At 47.8% G+C, this 17,574-nt stretch overlaps 1 protein-coding gene across 2 annotated transcripts in view; it reads right to left on the bottom strand.

The window, feature by feature from the left end:
- RPS6KB2 (ribosomal protein S6 kinase B2) overlaps positions 1 to 17,574 on the bottom strand; it is a 212,216-nt gene that overhangs the window by 109,531 nt on the left and 85,111 nt on the right. For both annotated transcript variants that reach the window (XM_085651639.1, XM_085651640.1), the window contains exons 4-6: positions 4,669 to 4,737; positions 4,356 to 4,503; positions 434 to 491 (exon numbers count right to left, since the gene is read on the bottom strand). In XM_085651639.1, coding sequence (XP_085507765.1) covers positions 434 to 491; positions 4,356 to 4,503; positions 4,669 to 4,737 — 275 coding nt within the window. The remainder of the gene's footprint in view (positions 1 to 433; positions 492 to 4,355; positions 4,504 to 4,668; positions 4,738 to 17,574) is intronic.

The following is a 17,574-nucleotide window of genomic DNA, read 5'->3' as shown; positions in this document are numbered from 1 at the left end:
AGCACAGTGCAAGTGACTAGGCTACCGGGAGCAGTCACAGCGCACCACATCAGACCAAGACTTTGCGCAACAGAGCTCTACATGCACCAAAGACAACATGCACCAAAGACAACAGCTTGTGCTGCGTAGAAAACATGGATAAATCTATGACAAAGTAACGAGTCACACAGCAAATGAAGTGCTAGAACAATCACTACGAAGGATGTGGTGACAACAGCACAAGGGGCGCAGAGACAACGACAGACTGGTAGCTTTGCAATGAGCAAACGCACACTAAAGCAAAACAAAAAGCACAGGGTGCTAAAAGGTCATCTGAACAAAGAGCTGGACGGTACATGAAGAACCACACTGGGCCTGGCTCAGCCTGATCTGGGCACTTGTCAGCAGTGGTTAAAGTCACTACTGAGAAGCAACTGCCATACAACAGACTTACCAAGCCGTGTCTTCCAGGAATATTCCTTCCCGCTCCAGTTGCATGAATAATTCCCCACCTGTGGAGGGAAGCAGCAGAAAGGAGATGAGCTGAGCAGACACAGAATGCTGCCGAACGGAAGACAACTCCTTGTGATGTCCTCAAGAAGCTGGAAAAATCCCACTCTTAACAGAGGAGGTAAGCAGTAGCAAAACATCTTTCATCAAAATATAAATTCTCAGATTGATTTCCCAAGATTTTATGGGGAACATACACAAGTAAGCATCTTTGTAAAACATTTATTAAAAACATGGTTGCTTTAAAAAAGTGAACGGGCCTCACAATCCAAAGAAGGAAGAGTCATGGGATGGGCTTTGCCGGTCTAGCATGGTAGGGTGGCCCCTTACTGCAGTTTAACATAACAAACAGTAATGTTTTAATTCAGCCTGCTCCCCAACTGAATATCACTTAGAGAACATAGTATGCAAACAGATAATTAATACAAAGTATGGATACAGGAACGCATTACAAATCTGTAACGTGTCATAACCACCAAAGAGTGCACGTGTAAGAGGGCAGGAGACAGTGGTGGTCAAAAGGCCATGTTAACAGATGAGCAGGACTGGGAGCTTGTGGATTCTCCAAGAGCTACTGACATATTTTATTTCACTAGTTACTACCTGATAGCATTCCTGTTACTACAAAAGGACTTTGGGACAAGGGATGTAGAGGGCACCACTGTAGTACCATCTACACAGACAAACAACGGTGACGTTTTCAACTCTGTCCTTAGAAATGTACTGTTTCTGGAACGTCTTAAAGGTTGGGTCAGAATTAAACAACTCTGAAGATTTGTTTTAGGGACATTTTCAGATCAAAAGAAAAATTAGGATCACAAACCTTGAAAGCTGGAGGAACTCTATGCCCTTGGTATCCGGAGAACTACAGAGGACCCAACAGATACATTGCCTGTGCTAGAATGGTTCTGGCCGTCATGGTGTGCAAGCCCAGGAGGGCTCTCATGCGAAGAGAAAGTTTGAAGTCACAGACCTCAAAGTCCTGCTCAAGAAGAACCACTTGCTGGGTAACACCGGCACAGACAGATGAAAGGGTGTCATGGCCTCTGCTGGCAGATGCACAGAGGAATTGCTGGAAGACTGCTGATCACAGAGGGACAACAAAGTCTGTAGCACTCATCAGGTCATGTTCGTAGATGCCTTATCATTACCTGCCGATTTGTTACGTCAGGAAAGATTCAATGCAGCACAGGGCATTTCTGGATACTCTTAACAAGCACCTCAAATAGCAATGGAGAACCCCTAGTTCCACACAGCAGTGTCTACTGACTGAACCAGCAGACCTAGATATCAGATTCTCACTCCGCCTCAGGGACCAGATCTAAAGCTTCTCTCGGGGTTGTTTTTCACTTGTTTCCAAAGACTTCATTCCCTGGACCTGGCATCTCCTGTGCTTTAGTTTGCAGACCAACTAACAGTATCTCTTCAAAGCCTGGGCTGGTTCTGTGCATGCCAACCTTGGGGCTCTGCCTGGAGCTGCCGCTTCAGACACGGCACCCCATCTCCTCATCAGCCACACCGATGTGAATGTCTGCTTTGCAGTTCGACGCTCCTCCTCATCTAGTCTTCAGTGTTTATTTAATGGAGTCGTTCTATTTGGTTATTCTTACTTGGTTTTGGTGGTCTTGAAAGCAGAGGAGAAAGAACCCTTGACATCTGTTGTTTCTCATCGAAAGTACCCAACTGATCATGATTGATCAACAAATGATATATTCACCAGCTCCCGTCCACCCTCTCCAACTATTGCTGTGGATTTAATTTATTAAGAAACATTATCTTCTAAAGAGCCCGTGACTATGGCTCACAACGGATACGTGTTTTTTTTTAAAGCTGTGACAAGTATTTGCGGACAGATAGCCACTTGATTGCACTTGAAACTTGGGCATGGTTTCACCCCAGTTACCTTAGAATCATTGTGTTTTATATGGTCTTTGCTCACCCATCACGGTCAGCCATGTGGCAGTAAAGAAGTAAAGTAAAGAAGTCAGAAATCGTGTATTATTTACATGTTGGAATATGTATTTGCATCTTTTCATCTGAGGAACTGATATCCGTCCCGAAACCTTTAGTATTAGCCTTGAAACTGGGTGATGCATGTGAATCACAAACTATTAAATTACAGAATGAAGGAATAGGTTTACAATCAAGAGAATAATGAATCCTTTACGGGTGACTAAAAAGTTATATCCTGTAGGGTGGCCCCTCCATAAAACCAATGGAGTGCTAGCCATATAGTGGTGATCGAAATGTGGGAGTAATCTACCCAAGCTCCCCCATAGTGCACATCTGACAGAATTAACATTCTGGACCACAAAACAGGAAGATGACAATACCCCAGCCATGAGGAGTGGCTGCCTAGAGCCACTCAGACGGTCTGCAAATCACACTGAGTGAAACGCTAGACTAGTTTCGTGTTTTGATGGGCTGCCTTTCGACAAATCAGAACTGGTCTCTGTTTAGGCCATGATGATTGGGGAGTTATCAGAAAAGATGGGGCAGCAAGCACCTTCCTGGATTACTTTGTGGTTCATTTTGGCATTTGCTTTTTTGCATGGCAAACCAACTCTAAGTAATTTACTTGATCCTACCCAAGCTGCCCCAGATCGCCGTGCTCTTTCACAGTGGACCCCGAGACTGTCCGTTTCTTGTTTTAAATATAGTGACTAGTACGGTCTCTGTAAATGTGTTTGTTCTCGTTTTAACCGCGAGTCCCCTCAAAGCATTACTGTTGAGGTTCTCCCACATGAGGGGAGGCTTTCCTGCTGGACACCCCACAACATTACTGCTCAAGGACCTCAGGATGAGCTTTACCCTCTAGACTACTTAAAGTATTACATCCCAAACACTGACTAAAGGCCGTCATATAACATTTGTCAAAGCATTAGTTTTCAGGCACTCCAGTGTGAAAGAACCACACAGAAACTACTACTGCTCCAGTACATGGCTGAGGGAAAGCAATCCCACAACCCTTAAAGGATCAGGAATTGTCTTACATTTTGCCTTATATATCTTTGAGGAGCACCTCGTATCGTATTTTTATTACTTGACTGTGCGTTAAGGCTTAAGACCGCATAAGTCATTATTCGTTATTGTACAACAGCGCATATTACAGTTATCATGTGTTCTGATAGTATTCCTCGAGTTCGCATACTCAAATTGTCTCATAATAGTTTTCTACTGCACAGACTAAATTTGGCCTCGTCTCGTAGCCCCATTCTAGACAAATATGAAGTTCTGGTACAAAAATGCGGCAAATATCGAAATACTGAAACCGCATTGTTGCAAAAAAGTTTCAGGTTGGAAAATTAAGCAGGCAGGTATACTTAAAAATGCACAGTATAATTGTCTAATTCATATTATGGTTTTGTTCTTTGCTTTCACTCTCGCTAAGGTTTTACTGATTTCTGCATATCTTTTCATTTATTCTGCGCCAAAACAGGCTTAAAATACCACCTTTAAAACTACCATTGTGAGTTTTGTGCGTTTGTGCAAGTTGTCAGAACTCAGAACAATAATTTTTAAAAGCCTGATAGTCTCCGACAGGGTTGTTATGCGCCCAGTACATATGTTCTCTGGGTAAGTTTGAGAAAACATTTAGGTCATACCTGCCTGTTCCTTCCGCCCAGAGTTGGTAACTTGGCTCAAACCTGCCCTCCAAAGGACCAAGAAGCCTCTATTGAGTCGTATTCCCAAACCTTGAGGTACTTGCAGAGGAGGTAAAACTTTCCATCTAGACCCCGAGAAGCATTACTGCTCAGGTACTCCACGGTGAGTACAACTTTCACCTTCAACCCCTCCAAGGCATTACTACTCGGGCCCTGTAGGATGTAAGAAACCTTTCCCCCCTTGACCCCGAAAAGCATTACCGCTCAAGCACTCCAAGATGAGGTAGAGTTTCCCGCCGGTCTGGAAGGCATAGATGAGATCCACGATGAAGGGGTGTTTGATCTCCTCCAGGATGTTCCGTTCTGCCTTGGTGTGAGCGGTGTCTTTTGCGTTGCAGATTATTTTTGCCTACAGTACAAGAAACGAGGTAACATGGTAAGTATCTACTCAGAAGTGGCCAGTCAGTGTCATAGGGCTCCAACAGTGTTGGAGGATCACTACAGGATTCCTATGTCAGGGTATCATTAGTTCTTTAGGCCTTCAGCATTTAAAACAGATATATATCATACGTACCTTCTTTAACACTTTCATGGCAAATACTTTTCCATTGTTTGACCCCTGTACTTTACGAACCTGAAACACCTGCAAAAAGACAGCACGTAAGAAGTTGGCATTACATGTGCGAACATAAATAAGCTCAGCCCTATGTCACTGCATCAATAAGTACAATCAGCATGCGAAAATTAGTAAGTGATGGTCTCAGATTGCGACAATGGTGAGGAAAGACTGGCTCTCTGGGGTTGGTTTGCAGCCTGTCCAGCTGTAATTTACTTTCAAGGCATTGAAGGTGGTCACTGAGCCACTGACCGAAGCCATATAGTGCCCACCCCAGCACAAAAATATTAGCAGAGTGGTGCAGTACCAAAACGGACTTCGGATCTTATTAATTTTCCCTAAAAGCCATTCATCAAAACAGGGAGGGGAGTGTGGGGGGGAAGGAAGGTTCAATGAGGAATCTCAGGTAGCTAGAGTATCCACCAGAAGGAATATGCTACTTACCAGTATGCATCTGTTCTTGGCATGTAGAGCTGCAGAGTCACACACTGAGGATAAGATCGCCATCTGGTGTTGGGCTCGGATGATTGCAGGTTGTTGTTGTCTTCGGAAGAAGCCTTTGGTCACGAGGATGGTGACTCCTCCCCTGGACAACAGTGCGCATGGGCATCCACTCCATCGTCAGATTGTTTTTCGCCATGATGGGAAAAGATGGAGTGTATAGAAATGAAAGAAAGGATGTCCATGTGTAATGTCTAAGTAAGACGGATGCTGGAACAGATACAGGTCCCGGGGAGGCGGGAGGGCGTGTGTGACTCTGCAGCTCTACATGCCAAGAACAGATGCATACTGGTAAGTAGCATATTCCGTTCGAGGCATATGAGCTGCAGATCACACACTGAGGATAGATTATACAGCAGTGCTTCCCCTTAGCGGTGGTCGCCTGTATCCGTTGCAGCAGCTTGAAATAAAGTTTTTAGGACAGCCTGGCCCACGGAGGCCTGTTGTTTGGCTTGCACGTCAACACAATAGTGTTTAGTGAAGGTATGCGTGGTAGACCACGTGGCTGCCTTGCAAATGTCTTCTAAGGGAATGTTACCTAAGAAGGCCATAGAAGCCCCTATATTACGCGTGGAGTGCGCCCTAGGGGGAACTGTAAGTGTACGTTTAGCCTTGAGGTAGCATATTTGGATGCATTTAACTATCCACCGGGCTATGCCTGATTTGGAGATCGGGTTGCCTTTGTGTGGTGGTGCGAAAGCAACAAAGAGTTGTTTTGTCTTTCGAAAGGGTTTTGTCCTGTCGATGTAATAAAGCAAGGCTCTTTTGACATCTAAGGTATGTAGGGCCCTTTCAGCTACGGAGTCTGGGTTTGGGAAAAAGACTGGTAGCTCTACTGATTGGTTAAGGTGGAAAGGGGAAATCACTTTTGGAAGAAATTTAGGGTTTGTCCTAAGAACCACTTTGTTACGGTGTAGTTGTAAGAAAGGTTCCTCTAGTGTAAGGGCTTGTATTTCACTTACTCTGCGCAGGGAAGTGATTGCGATAAGGAAAGCTACCTTCCATGTTAGGAATTGCAACTCACATTTGTGCATAGGTTCAAATGGGGGACCCATGAGTCTTGTTAGAACCACATTGAGATTCCACACTGGTGCAGGTGGCAATCTTGGGGGAAGAATTCTTTTGAGACCTTCCATAAACGCTTTGATGGCTGGTACCTTAAAAAGGGACAGGTGTTGCCTATTTTGCAAGTAGGCTGCCAAGGCTGCTAGGTGTAAACGTATAGAGGAATACGCTAGATTGCATCTTTGCAAGTGTAGTAGATAGCAAATGATGTTTTGGATGGAAGCATCCAATGGATGTATGTCATTATTAGCGCAGTAGATGGCAAATCGTTTCCATTTCGCGGCATAACACGCTCTAGTAGTAGGGCGTCTGGCTTCCTTTATGATATTCATACAGTCTGGAGGGAGATTAAGGTAACCGAACTCTAAGACCTCAGGAGCCAGATCGCTAGGTTCAGTGTTTGAGGATCTGGGTGTCTGATTTCTCCATGGTTCTGGGTTAATAGATCCGGGGAGAGGCGTAGCCTTTGATGTGGAACTAAAGATAGTTCCAGAAGTGTGGTGAACCACGGTTGACGTGCCCAAGTGGGAGCCACTAGTATTAGTGTTAGTGACTGTTGTTTCAGTTTGCGTACCACAAATGGAACTAGTGGGAGAGGCGGAAAGGCGTACGCAAATCTGCCTGACCAGTTCATCCATAGGGCATTGCCCTTCGACTGTGGGTGTGGAAACCTGGCGGCGAAGGTTGGGCATTTTGTGTTTTCGGGAGTGGCGAACAGGTCTATGTCCGGTTGTCCCCACTTTTGGAAGAAGGGGAGTAGAACCTTGGGGTGTAGTTCCCATTCGTGGATTTGCTGTGTGTGGCGACTTAGGAGGTCGGCCACTTGATTGTGGATCCCTGGGAGATGTTCTGCTAACAGGTAGATGTTTTGGGGAATTGCCCATCTCCAGATTTGCTGTGCCAGTTGGGACAGTTGGAGAGAGTGTGTCCCTCCCTGTTTCTGTATATAATACATTGTCGTCATGTTGTCTGTGCGTATGAGGACAGTTTTGTTCTTGAGGTGAACTTGAAAGGATTTTAGTGCTAAGAACACTGCTAAGAGTTCCAGGTGGTTGATGTGGAGCAGTTTTTGGTGACTGGTCCATCTGCCCTGAGTGGTATGGTGAAGGAGGTGGGCTCCCCACCCTGTGAGAGATGCGTCTGTAGTTAGCACAACTTGTGGAAGGGGCTCTAAGAACGGTCGCCCTTTGGACAGGTTGATGGTGTTCCACCATTTCAGTGAGCGAAGTGAGCGACTGTCCACCAACACCAGATCGGTAAGTTGTCCGTGAGCTTGGTTCCACTGTTGTGCTAAACATTCCTGTAAGGGACGCATTTGAAGTCGTGCGTGTGGGACTATGGAGATGCATGACGCCATCATGCCTAGGAGCTGCATGAATACTCTTGCTGGAAGAGATGGATGAGTTTGAAATTGAGAGATGAGATTTTGTATACTGGCTATCCTGGCGGTGCTGGGATAAGCAATGGCTTTGGAGGTATCTATGGTTGCTCCTAGATACTGATGTAAGTGGGAGGGTTGTAGGTGGGATTTGGGGTAGTTGATAGTGAATCCCAAATCGTGGAGAGTTTGAATTGTGCGATGAGTGTGGAGTACGCATTTTTGGTATGTGTTGGCTTTTATGAGCCAATCGTCCAGATAGGGGAAGACATGGATCTGTTGTCTTCTGAGATGCGCTGCCACGACTGCTAGGCACTTGGTGAACACTCTGGGTGCCGTTGTTACTCCGAATGGGAGAACTGTAAATTGATAGTGTTGCCCATCTACCACAAATCGTAGATATTTTCTGTGAGCGGGATGCATAGGGATGTGAAAGTATGCGTCCTTGAGGTCTAATGTGGCAAGGAAGTCTCCCTGTTGTAACAGTGGGAGGACTTGTTGGAGAGTGGTCATATGAAAATGATCCGAATGTATATACTGGTTTAGTTGTCTGAGATCCAGTATGGGCCTTAGTGTTTTGTCCTTTTTGGGAATGAGGAAGTATAGAGAATATACCCCTTTTCCCTGATGTTGAAGGGGAACTGGTTCTATCGCATGTTTTTGTAACAGGGATTGAACTTCTTGTTTGAGGAGAGAGAGATGATGTAAGGACATTGGACGTTGTTTGGGTGGTATGTTTGGGGGGGATTGTATGAGTTCGAGGCAGTAGCCAGACTGGATAATTTGTCTTACCCATCTGTCTGTGGTGATGGAAGTCCAGACAGGTAGGAATTGTTGGAGTCGCCCCCCGACAGGAGTGGAATGGTCTGGGGGGAGTGGTGGCAAGTCACTGTTTGGTGGCTGGTGAGGTGCGGGTGTTGTTGTTGTTGCCCCGCCCTCGACCTTTGTTATTGTTTCCCCTATAACCTCCCCTGAAATAACCTCTGTTAGGGGATGTTTGTCCAGAATTTTTAAAGGTGGACGTGGTCTCAGTTGATGTGTTTTTGGAGCCTCCTCTATAAAAGGAGCGACGAAATGAACCCCGGTTTTGAGGAGACTGCAGTGCTCCCATAGACTTGGCAGTTTCATTATCCTTTTTCATTTTTTCTAATGCAGTATCCACTGCAGGGCCGAATAGCTGCTCCTGGTTAAAAGGTTGAGCTAGGATTGCGGTTTGAACCTCCGGTTTAAAACCGGAAATACGGAGCCAGGCATGACGTCTGAGTAAGACGCTAGTATTGACCGCCCTAGAAGCAGTGTCTGCCGCATCTAAGGCGCATTTAATGGAGGCATTAGATATTAATTTGCCTTCTTGAATGAGGTCAGTGGCCTGGGACTTAAAGGGTTCAGGCAGATGTTGGATGAGGTCCTCAAGTTGGTCATAATGTGCCCTGTCATACCGGGCTAACAGGGCTTGGGTATTGGCAATACGCCAGTGGTTCGCCGCCTGTGCGGCGACTCGTTTTCCTGAGGCCTCTAAAAGCTTAGACTCCTTGTCTGGGGGGGGCGTTTCTCCAGTAGTCTGTGAGTTAACGCGCTTCCTGGTATTTGATACGACCAAGGAGTCTAAAGGGAGCTGGGCTTTAATGTATGCAGGGTCCTGCGGGGCTGGTCGGTACTTTTTTTCGATGCGGGGGTTGAGAACCCTCGCTCGAACAGGGTCTTTAAAGACGTCAGTGGCATGCTTTATAACCCCTTTAATCATGGGAAGTATATGAACTGTTTTCTGTGACTGTTCAAAGGTATCGAGGAGAAAATCCTCCTCAAGGGGGTCTGTGTGCATAGTGACACCATGGAATGTTGCTGCCCTGTTTATCAGTTGGCCAAACCCTAGGTGGTCATCAGGAGGGGAGGGCTTGGAGGGGTAGGTAGTGGGGTCAGGCATGTCAGGTATTGGGTAAGACCAGTCATCTACCGGTGCTGTGTCTGGCAAAGTAAACGGGTCGGTTGGTTCAACAGGATAATTAAAGAAATCAGGGTCCGCCCCTCCCCCTAAGTCATCATCATCATCCTGTGGAGGGGGTGAATGACGGGGAGATGGTAAAGGTAAAGGTAAAGGAGAATCAGGAGGAGGAGGGGGGGACGGGTTAGAAGGTAATACAGGAGAGGAAGGACGAAGTGGTGAAGTGGCACAGTCCTTTTTCCGTATGGGAGCTGGGGGAGGTGTAATGTCCAGCTTCCGCTTTTTATATGGGATGGCAGTCACATGTCCAGTGTCAGGATTGATGTAGATCCGCTTTTGAGTAGGATCTGGTCGAAAAAGTTCATCTGGCTCCGAAGGTGGGGGCTGCGATGTCCGCTTCGGGTCTGTCTGAGCTTTTTTCAGTGTGGGCGTAGTTTTCGGTGCCGATAATGTTTTCGGTGCCGATAATGTTTTCGGTGCCGAAGGATGTGTTGGGTCCGATGGATTTTTCGGAGCCGACTGAGTTTTCGGTGCCGATGTATGCTTCGGTGCCGATGTATGCTTCGATGCCGAGGGACTTTTAGGCATCGATGTCGAAGAACGTTTCGGTGCCGGTGGAGACTTCGGTGCCGAGGAACGTTTCTGTGCCGAAGGAGATTTCGGTCTTGGAGCCTGTTTCGGTGCCGACAGTGGTTTTTTGGGTGTTAAAGGCACAATCAGGTGAGGTTTGCTCGAGCCCGAGCCACCTACAGGCTTAGATGTCTTCGGAGCCGGGCCCGAGGGCGGGGCTTCTGAAGAGGATTTCCGGTCGCGACTGGGCCCAGCTGGCGGAGTCTTGACCAATGGTTTTTTGGATGGGGCAGGGGCAGGGGGGGCGGTACTCACACGCTGCCCTGGAGTGATGAGGTCATCGGAATCGTCGACCTCGGACACGATCTCGAGGTCTTCGGTGTCGTCTTCGGGAACATCTTGAGCAAAGATGTCCTCCGGTTCTGGAGCTGGTTTGGCCATAATATGGCGTCGAGCTCTTCGGTCCCGGAGGGTCTTCTTCGAACGGAAAGCGGAACAAGCTGGACAGGTGGACTCGTTGTGTTCCGGCGACAGGCAGAGGTTACAAACCTCGTGGTGGTCACTGTGGGGGAACTTCGCTCCACACTGGGGGCATTTCTTGAAGGGTGTCCTGTCCATCAGCCGCTTGCGGAACCGGTCCGAGTTGATGTCGACGTCGATGGAATGAAGATCAAGGAGTTAAATTGATTGCTAGAAGTTTTCTGCTGGAGCGGAAAAAAGTTCATCCGAACCCAATGGCGGAAAAAAACAATCTGACGATGGAGTGGATGCCCATGCGCACTGTTGTCCAGGGGAGGAGTCACCATCCTCGTGACCAAAGGCTTCTTCCGAGGACAACAACAACCTGCAATCATCCGAGCCCAACACCAGATGGCGATCTTATCCTCAGTGTGTGATCTGCAGCTCATATGCCTCGAACAGATAGTTACTAAAGGTAACTAGTTTTTTCTTATGATGTATAGGTTGCCTGCAGATTCCTCACCTGTAGGATAGATTCCAAAGCAATAATCTGCCCAGAGGGAGAGGTGAGGGATGGTTAGATGAGAACATTCTGTAGAACGGATCTGGCAAAATGTTCATCCCTACACACTTCAAAATCCAATCAGAAGTGTTCGGCGAAGGTGTGTAGGGACGTCCATGTGTCTGCTTTGCAAATCTCTGCAACTAAAACTCATCTGGCAAGAGCAGAAGAAAGGATCCTGATCCCTCTCGGAGGCTCCTTATTGGTCAGATCAGAAAAGATCTTAATGCAAAGGTTGATCCACCTGGACAAGGTCTTTTTCTGTACCGCTTTACCTTTTTTGCCATAACAATTACCCAAAAAGATACTGTCATCCAATCGCATGTCCTTGGTGAGATCCAGGTAGTAGTTGACTTTCCACTTAGGATCCAAACTATGCAACCACTCCTCCTCCTTCGTGGGCTGGGATGATGGATACAAAGAAGGAAGGGTGACTGAGGTGAGAGGAAGTCATCCCTTTCGACAAGAAAGCAGCCTTGGTTCACAGCATCAACTTATCTGGATAAAAGGTGGTGAAGGATGGGCGAGAACGGAGAGCTTACAACTCACATACTCATCTGGCTTAGGTAACAGCCACTAACAACAGTCTTTAAAGTCAACATTCTCAAATTACAACTATGCAGGGGCTCAAACAAAGTCCCCTCTAAAAAAGTTAAAACTCCCATTGGGGCATAACAAAGGGAGGTGGAGGATACAGAGTGTTCATCCCCGTCAAAATATTTATCACAATTGGGGTCCTGAACAATGAAGGCTGGACTGGAAGACAGGAATGCGACAATGCAGCCAAATAATCCTAGACTGTGCCTACTGCACATGCCCGCTGGACAAGGGAAGTAGAAACTGGAACAACGGAGCATGAAAGGGTCCACATTGTTGTCTGTGCACAAAGTTAGACATCTACTGTGAGAAGTTGGCCTGATATATGCTGTCCACTAGTTATATTGGGCACCTTGCATCAGTCCAAACAACCCCTTATTGGTTAAAGACAACCTTTATTGAAAGTTATCCTAGTGGTAGCTATGGAGAGCAGCCTTCAGGCTAAGTCTTGAAGGAATGTAAAGCAGATTGCTTTACCAGGCTTTAATCTCGAGTAACTAAATGAAAGATATCCACACGAGGTATATATATAAAATATATGTATTTATTACTAAACACACCCTACTAGTCTCTTTATGAGACTAGAGGTCAAAACACATAAGTTACACTTCAATAATCACAGTAAAATAGCACAAATACACGTCAGGCCCTAGGGGCGAGCCAAACCCTATACTAAAATAGTGGTATAAGAACCACGATTTAACTAGACACACAGCCTAGAGCCTGTAGAATCGCTGAGACCCCAAGGAACCACCCAAGGTAGTGACACAGGGGACCCACGGGCCGTGGGCAGTGTGTGAACACAGCCGCAAGCTCCCGTTAGCTTCTATGGGGAAAGTCACGGTTAGATTTTTAAAGATTAGGGACACTTCGAGATGAGCTAGGACCAAACCCTTTTGGACTTAGGAAGTTCTAGGGTCAACACCCACGGGAGCACCGGAGTACTCGTGTTACCTTACTCAGGGAAGCCGGGTGCATAGGTGTCTTTTGCTGTCGGGTCGCGTCGTCAATTTCAGTGGGAGCTGGCAAAGAAGTGCTGCTGCTGTGATGATGCGAAGTGTCCGAAGAGATCCAAGCCTGGATCGAAGATGAGAAGAACCTGAAAGCAGAGGGGGCAGAGTCTGGGTCACCAGCCAGTGACCAGGAAGGCGATGGACAGATGCCCACCGATGTCGGGTGATTTCAGGTGAAAGAGGTGAAGCTTGACTCTTCAGCCACGAGGACCAGGAGGCGTCGAGGACGACCAAGAGCTGGATTCGAGCTGTCACACGAAGGATGTCGAGTGCTGCAGCGTCGGTGCCCGGATTGGACACAACAAGCCTTGGCAACAGCAACCTACGCAGAAACGAGAAAGATGCTTCGGTGCAGACCAGCAAGGTCTGAGGTACTCGCCACTTGGTAGGGAGTCGGGGCACGTCTGGAGCAACCAGGAAAGCCCAAGGAAATTCAAAGTTACCCCCTCAGGGACCCACCAGTCAACGGACCAGGGATCGCGAAGGGACCTCGAGACGAAACACAAAATGGCGGCCCACGGGTCACTCGGAATGACCAGGCCGACAATCTTCGGTGGATTCAGTGCTCGGGGTGGGGGCTACAAGTCAGCCCAAGCACGACTTCAAGAGACGTCGAGAAGTCAATGCACTTGTAGAAATGCACGTTGACCAGGAGTTCCGGTTCCACGCTACTCACGAGGGCTGCGGGTCTCAGCTTTGCTGGGGACTCGGGTTAGCCTCGGAGATGTCTGGAAATCCTCTTCCTGGGCTGCAAATACTTTGGAGTCCAGCGGGGGCTTCGGAAATGCAGACCGACAAATTGCTTCGTTGGTGCCTGCCAAGCAGGGGAGTCACTCCTTGGAGGTCCAGGATTCGGCTTCAGAGTAATCTAAAGTTCTGGTTACAGAGGTTCCTTACTTATACCTAAGGAAGGGGTTGGACTAGCTCTGGGGACCCACCTATGGGAGGGTTTGGAAAGAGGGGTGGCTACACCCATTTCCTTTGTCCAGTTTCGCGCCAGAGCAGGGGCTGGAAGCCCCTGAACCGGTCTGAGCTGGACTATGCACAGGGACACCAAATGTGTCCCCAGTGCAGGACTTCAAAGCACTCAGAGAGTGCTCCCACCCAGCCCCAATACACATAATCCTGTCTGGAAGGTGGTTACACCTCCCTGTGACAGGAAACCTATTGTCCAGGCCTCCCCTGCCGGAGTTTCGGTCAGCAGTAGGAGGCCAGACTTGTGTCTGTGGCTGCAGCATCCATTTTGTGATGCCAGGCCTCTATTAAGTTTCTACTGGGTATACCAGTGCTGGCATGTCTCTCCCTCTAGAAGGGTGGGATCATACTCCCCCACCAGTTACTGGTGTGGGGGTATGATTCCAAGGTGTTTGACAACAAACACAACATGTTTCCGTGCAGCCAGTGCAAAGTTAGCATTTACCGTTTGGTTATAATGCACTTAAGAGTATATGATCAGGCTGCACTACTGACAACCCCAGAGAAGAGATTCCGAAGGCTGCAGAGGGGCTCAGCTCATGCCTGGGCACCCCCTCCTATATAACCAAGCACCCAGCCTTCAGGATTGATAAGGCCTGCCGTAGGGGTGACTGATAGGTTTGTATGTGCAGTATATGGTGAGATATAGTGAACCAAACACGACATGTTTCCATGCAGCCAGTCCAAAGTTAGCATTTACCGCGAGGTTATAATGCACTTAAGAGTATATGGGCAGGCTGCATCACAAACCGCATCAGAGGAGGTACTCCGAACGCTGCAGAGGGGCTCTGTTTGTGCAGGGGCACCCTCTCACATAAAAACCAAGCACTCTGCCTTCCGGATTGTTAAGGCCTGCCATAGGAGTGACGTATAGGTTTTATATGTGTGTGCAATGGTAGTGATATAGGTAGCCTATACCACAGTAAGGGGTGCAGGCACCACCTTACCCAGGCTGCAGTAGCAGATCTGTGGTGTCATTTTGGGTGGCTTTCCAGGGGTGGCATAATACATGCTTCAGCCGCTGGTAGGCCTCTGGGGTACCTATGCCCAGGGTACATAGTATACCATATACTAGGGACTTATAAGGGCACCTCAGATCCAATCTGAACTGTACCTAAAGTACATGGAATCATTTTGGAGAGGAAGCAGCTAGGCTGGGGCCATGAATAGCAGGGTCCCAGCCAGACTGAAGTCGAAAAACAGTGAAACACCAGCAAAAAGTGGGGGTAAACATGTGAAGCAGATCCTACTCTCCTACATCTACCACCTCCAGTGGTGATTGAAAGGAGTTCAGATGTCCCGGCTCAATCTCCCGGCATGAAGGTAGAGGCCGTGTCCATTAGGGTGCAGAACCATTCCTCCTGACTGGGAGAGAAGTTCCAGATGGCATTGCAGCTTCAGCGGGGGACATATGGAAGAGCGCTAAAGGTCTGCATACAACACCATCCTTGACCAATCCAGGGCAGTGATAATAACTTGGGCCAGGTCTTAAGCGAGTATTTTCTCAGAATTCAAGGAATCAACGGTATTGCAGGAACATGTGTAATGCGGCTGAAAGATGCACCTAAATTTAAATGCATCCCCCAAGGACTCCCTCAAAGGATACTGGAAAGCGCAGAACTGCTGGCATTGAGCATTGTCTGAGGAGGTGAACAAGTCCATTTAAGGAGTTCCCCACTGGGCAAAGATGTGCTGGACTACTTCCGGCAGAGACACCACTTGCGATCGGCATTATAAATTCAGAGAACCTACTGGATGACTGGCTGTTAACCAGAACCCTTGACGGTGTGCCCAAGACCACCGTTTCAATGGTTACAAGCAAATGAAGAAAGACCCTACTCCCCCTCACTTGGTGAGCTACCACATTGCTGTTGCATTTTCCGTCAGGTTTGGAGGGAACAACTTTGGATGGAGGGGAGGAAGGCCTTGAGCGCCAACTGATTTGCCCGCAATTCCAATATGTTTATATGACGAATTTGTCGTTTAGGAGACCAGATATCCCAGTTATGTTATTTTATATTGATTTGTGTAGCGCCCTAATCAACAGAGAGGGTAGCCAGGCGCTTGGGCAGGTGTGTAGGTTTGTGGTCCCCAAAGTACTTATACGAAGATCCAGGTCTTCAGCCTCTTGCAGAACTCAAAAAGTCAGAAGGTGGCTCTGATGTATTGAGGGAGACCGTTGCATGTCGTGGGTGTGATGTAAAAGAATGAGCGACCTCCACTTTTGCTTATGCAGAGAATGTGTGTGAGTAAGAGTGAGGCAGAGCGTGTGTGTCTGGTGGGTTGGTGACAGTGTACATGGCTGTTCAGGTATTCTGGTCTTGTATTGTGTAAGCCTTTGTATGTACGAGTGTAACGTTTGAATTGGCTGTGCTTGTGAATGGAGAGCCAGTGAAGCTTCCTGAGGTGCCATGTGATGTGGATGCAGTGTGAGAGGTCGAGTACGAGTCTTGCAGCGGTGTTCTGGATAGTCTGGAGTCTGCGTAGGAGTTGTTTGGAGATCCCAGCATAGAGTGTTGCCGTAATCTAGTCTCCTGGTGATGAGTGCTTGCATGACGGTCTGTCTGGTGCGGTCTGTCTGGTGTTCTGATACAATCATTTGACAATTTTTCGCAGCATGCACAGGATGTGGCATTAGCAGGTGCACACTGCATTGACTTGAGCTATCATGTTGAGCTTGTCATCTAGGATGATCCCTAGATTTCTTGCGTGGTCTGTGGGTGTTTGTCCTTCTTCTGACGGTCACTAGGTGGAGTCCCATGGGGCAAGTCTTGTTGCTGAAGTCCAGGACCTCTCCTCCGGATCCTCCACATGAGCTCCTCACCCTGAGTTGGATGCATCCATCACTACAAAAGCCAAGGCTGGAGGAGCATCAAAGGCCATCCCGCAATTCAGGTTCACCTCCTGCCACTTCTGGTGAAGCGTTGGGGGAGATTAGGGCATGTCTACCCCATACAGTAACCACTGTCTGTGAAAACTGCAGGGCCCTCATGGGTCAATATCCATGCGTGACTAGGAGAATACTGGAAGCCATCTGACCTAAGAGTCAAGGGACCTTCAGCATTATTTTTGAAAGAGGGAACCATTTCCTGCGTATCGGCAATCACTTGAAGTGTTCGGAAGGTGCAGTGTAGGGTCGTGGCCAGTACCGACTATGAACTGGAATCCCTGGGAGGGCATCAGGTGGGATTTCGGGCTTGTTGAAAAAAAATCAAGGTAGAACAGTAGGGAAACTGTTGACCAGAGATGTCACCTCTGCCAATCCAGCTCAGATTAGCCCGTTGCCTAGGTACGAGAAAATTGGTATGCTCAACTTCTGGAGATGGGCTGCAACCACTGCCATCACCACTGTGAAACTGGAGGTGCTGAAATTACCCCAAACAGGAGCACTGCAAACTGGTAGTGCGTAGAACCCACTACACAATGCAGATACCGCTGAAGCGACTGCCCGATCAGTTTGTAGAAGTACGCATCCTGCAGACTGAGAGACATCATCCAGTGTCTAGCTTCCAACACCAGCAAAAGTTGAGATAATGTCAGCATCTTCAACTTTTCCTTTTTGATGAAGAAGTTCAATTCTCTGAGGTCCAAGATCGGACGCAGACTATCGTCCTTCTTGGGAACAAGGAATTAACATGAGTAGCATCCTTGGCCTCGTTCCTGCTCTGGCAGCAACTTCATACCTCCTTTCTGTAGGGGCACAGACAGCTTTTGTTGAAGAATGGGAAGATAATCTGTGGGGGAAGAGGAAGATGGGGAGGGTATAGGGGCTGGAAGCTGGAGAAAGGGAAGGGCGTAGCCT

Source organism: Triturus cristatus, chromosome 4_1 (genome assembly GCF_964204655.1).
Source record: "Triturus cristatus chromosome 4_1, aTriCri1.1, whole genome shotgun sequence".
NCBI lineage: Eukaryota > Metazoa > Chordata > Amphibia > Caudata > Salamandridae > Triturus > Triturus cristatus.
The sequence above is the reverse complement of the archived record's forward strand: the minus strand, read 5'-3'. Positions and strand labels throughout refer to the sequence as shown.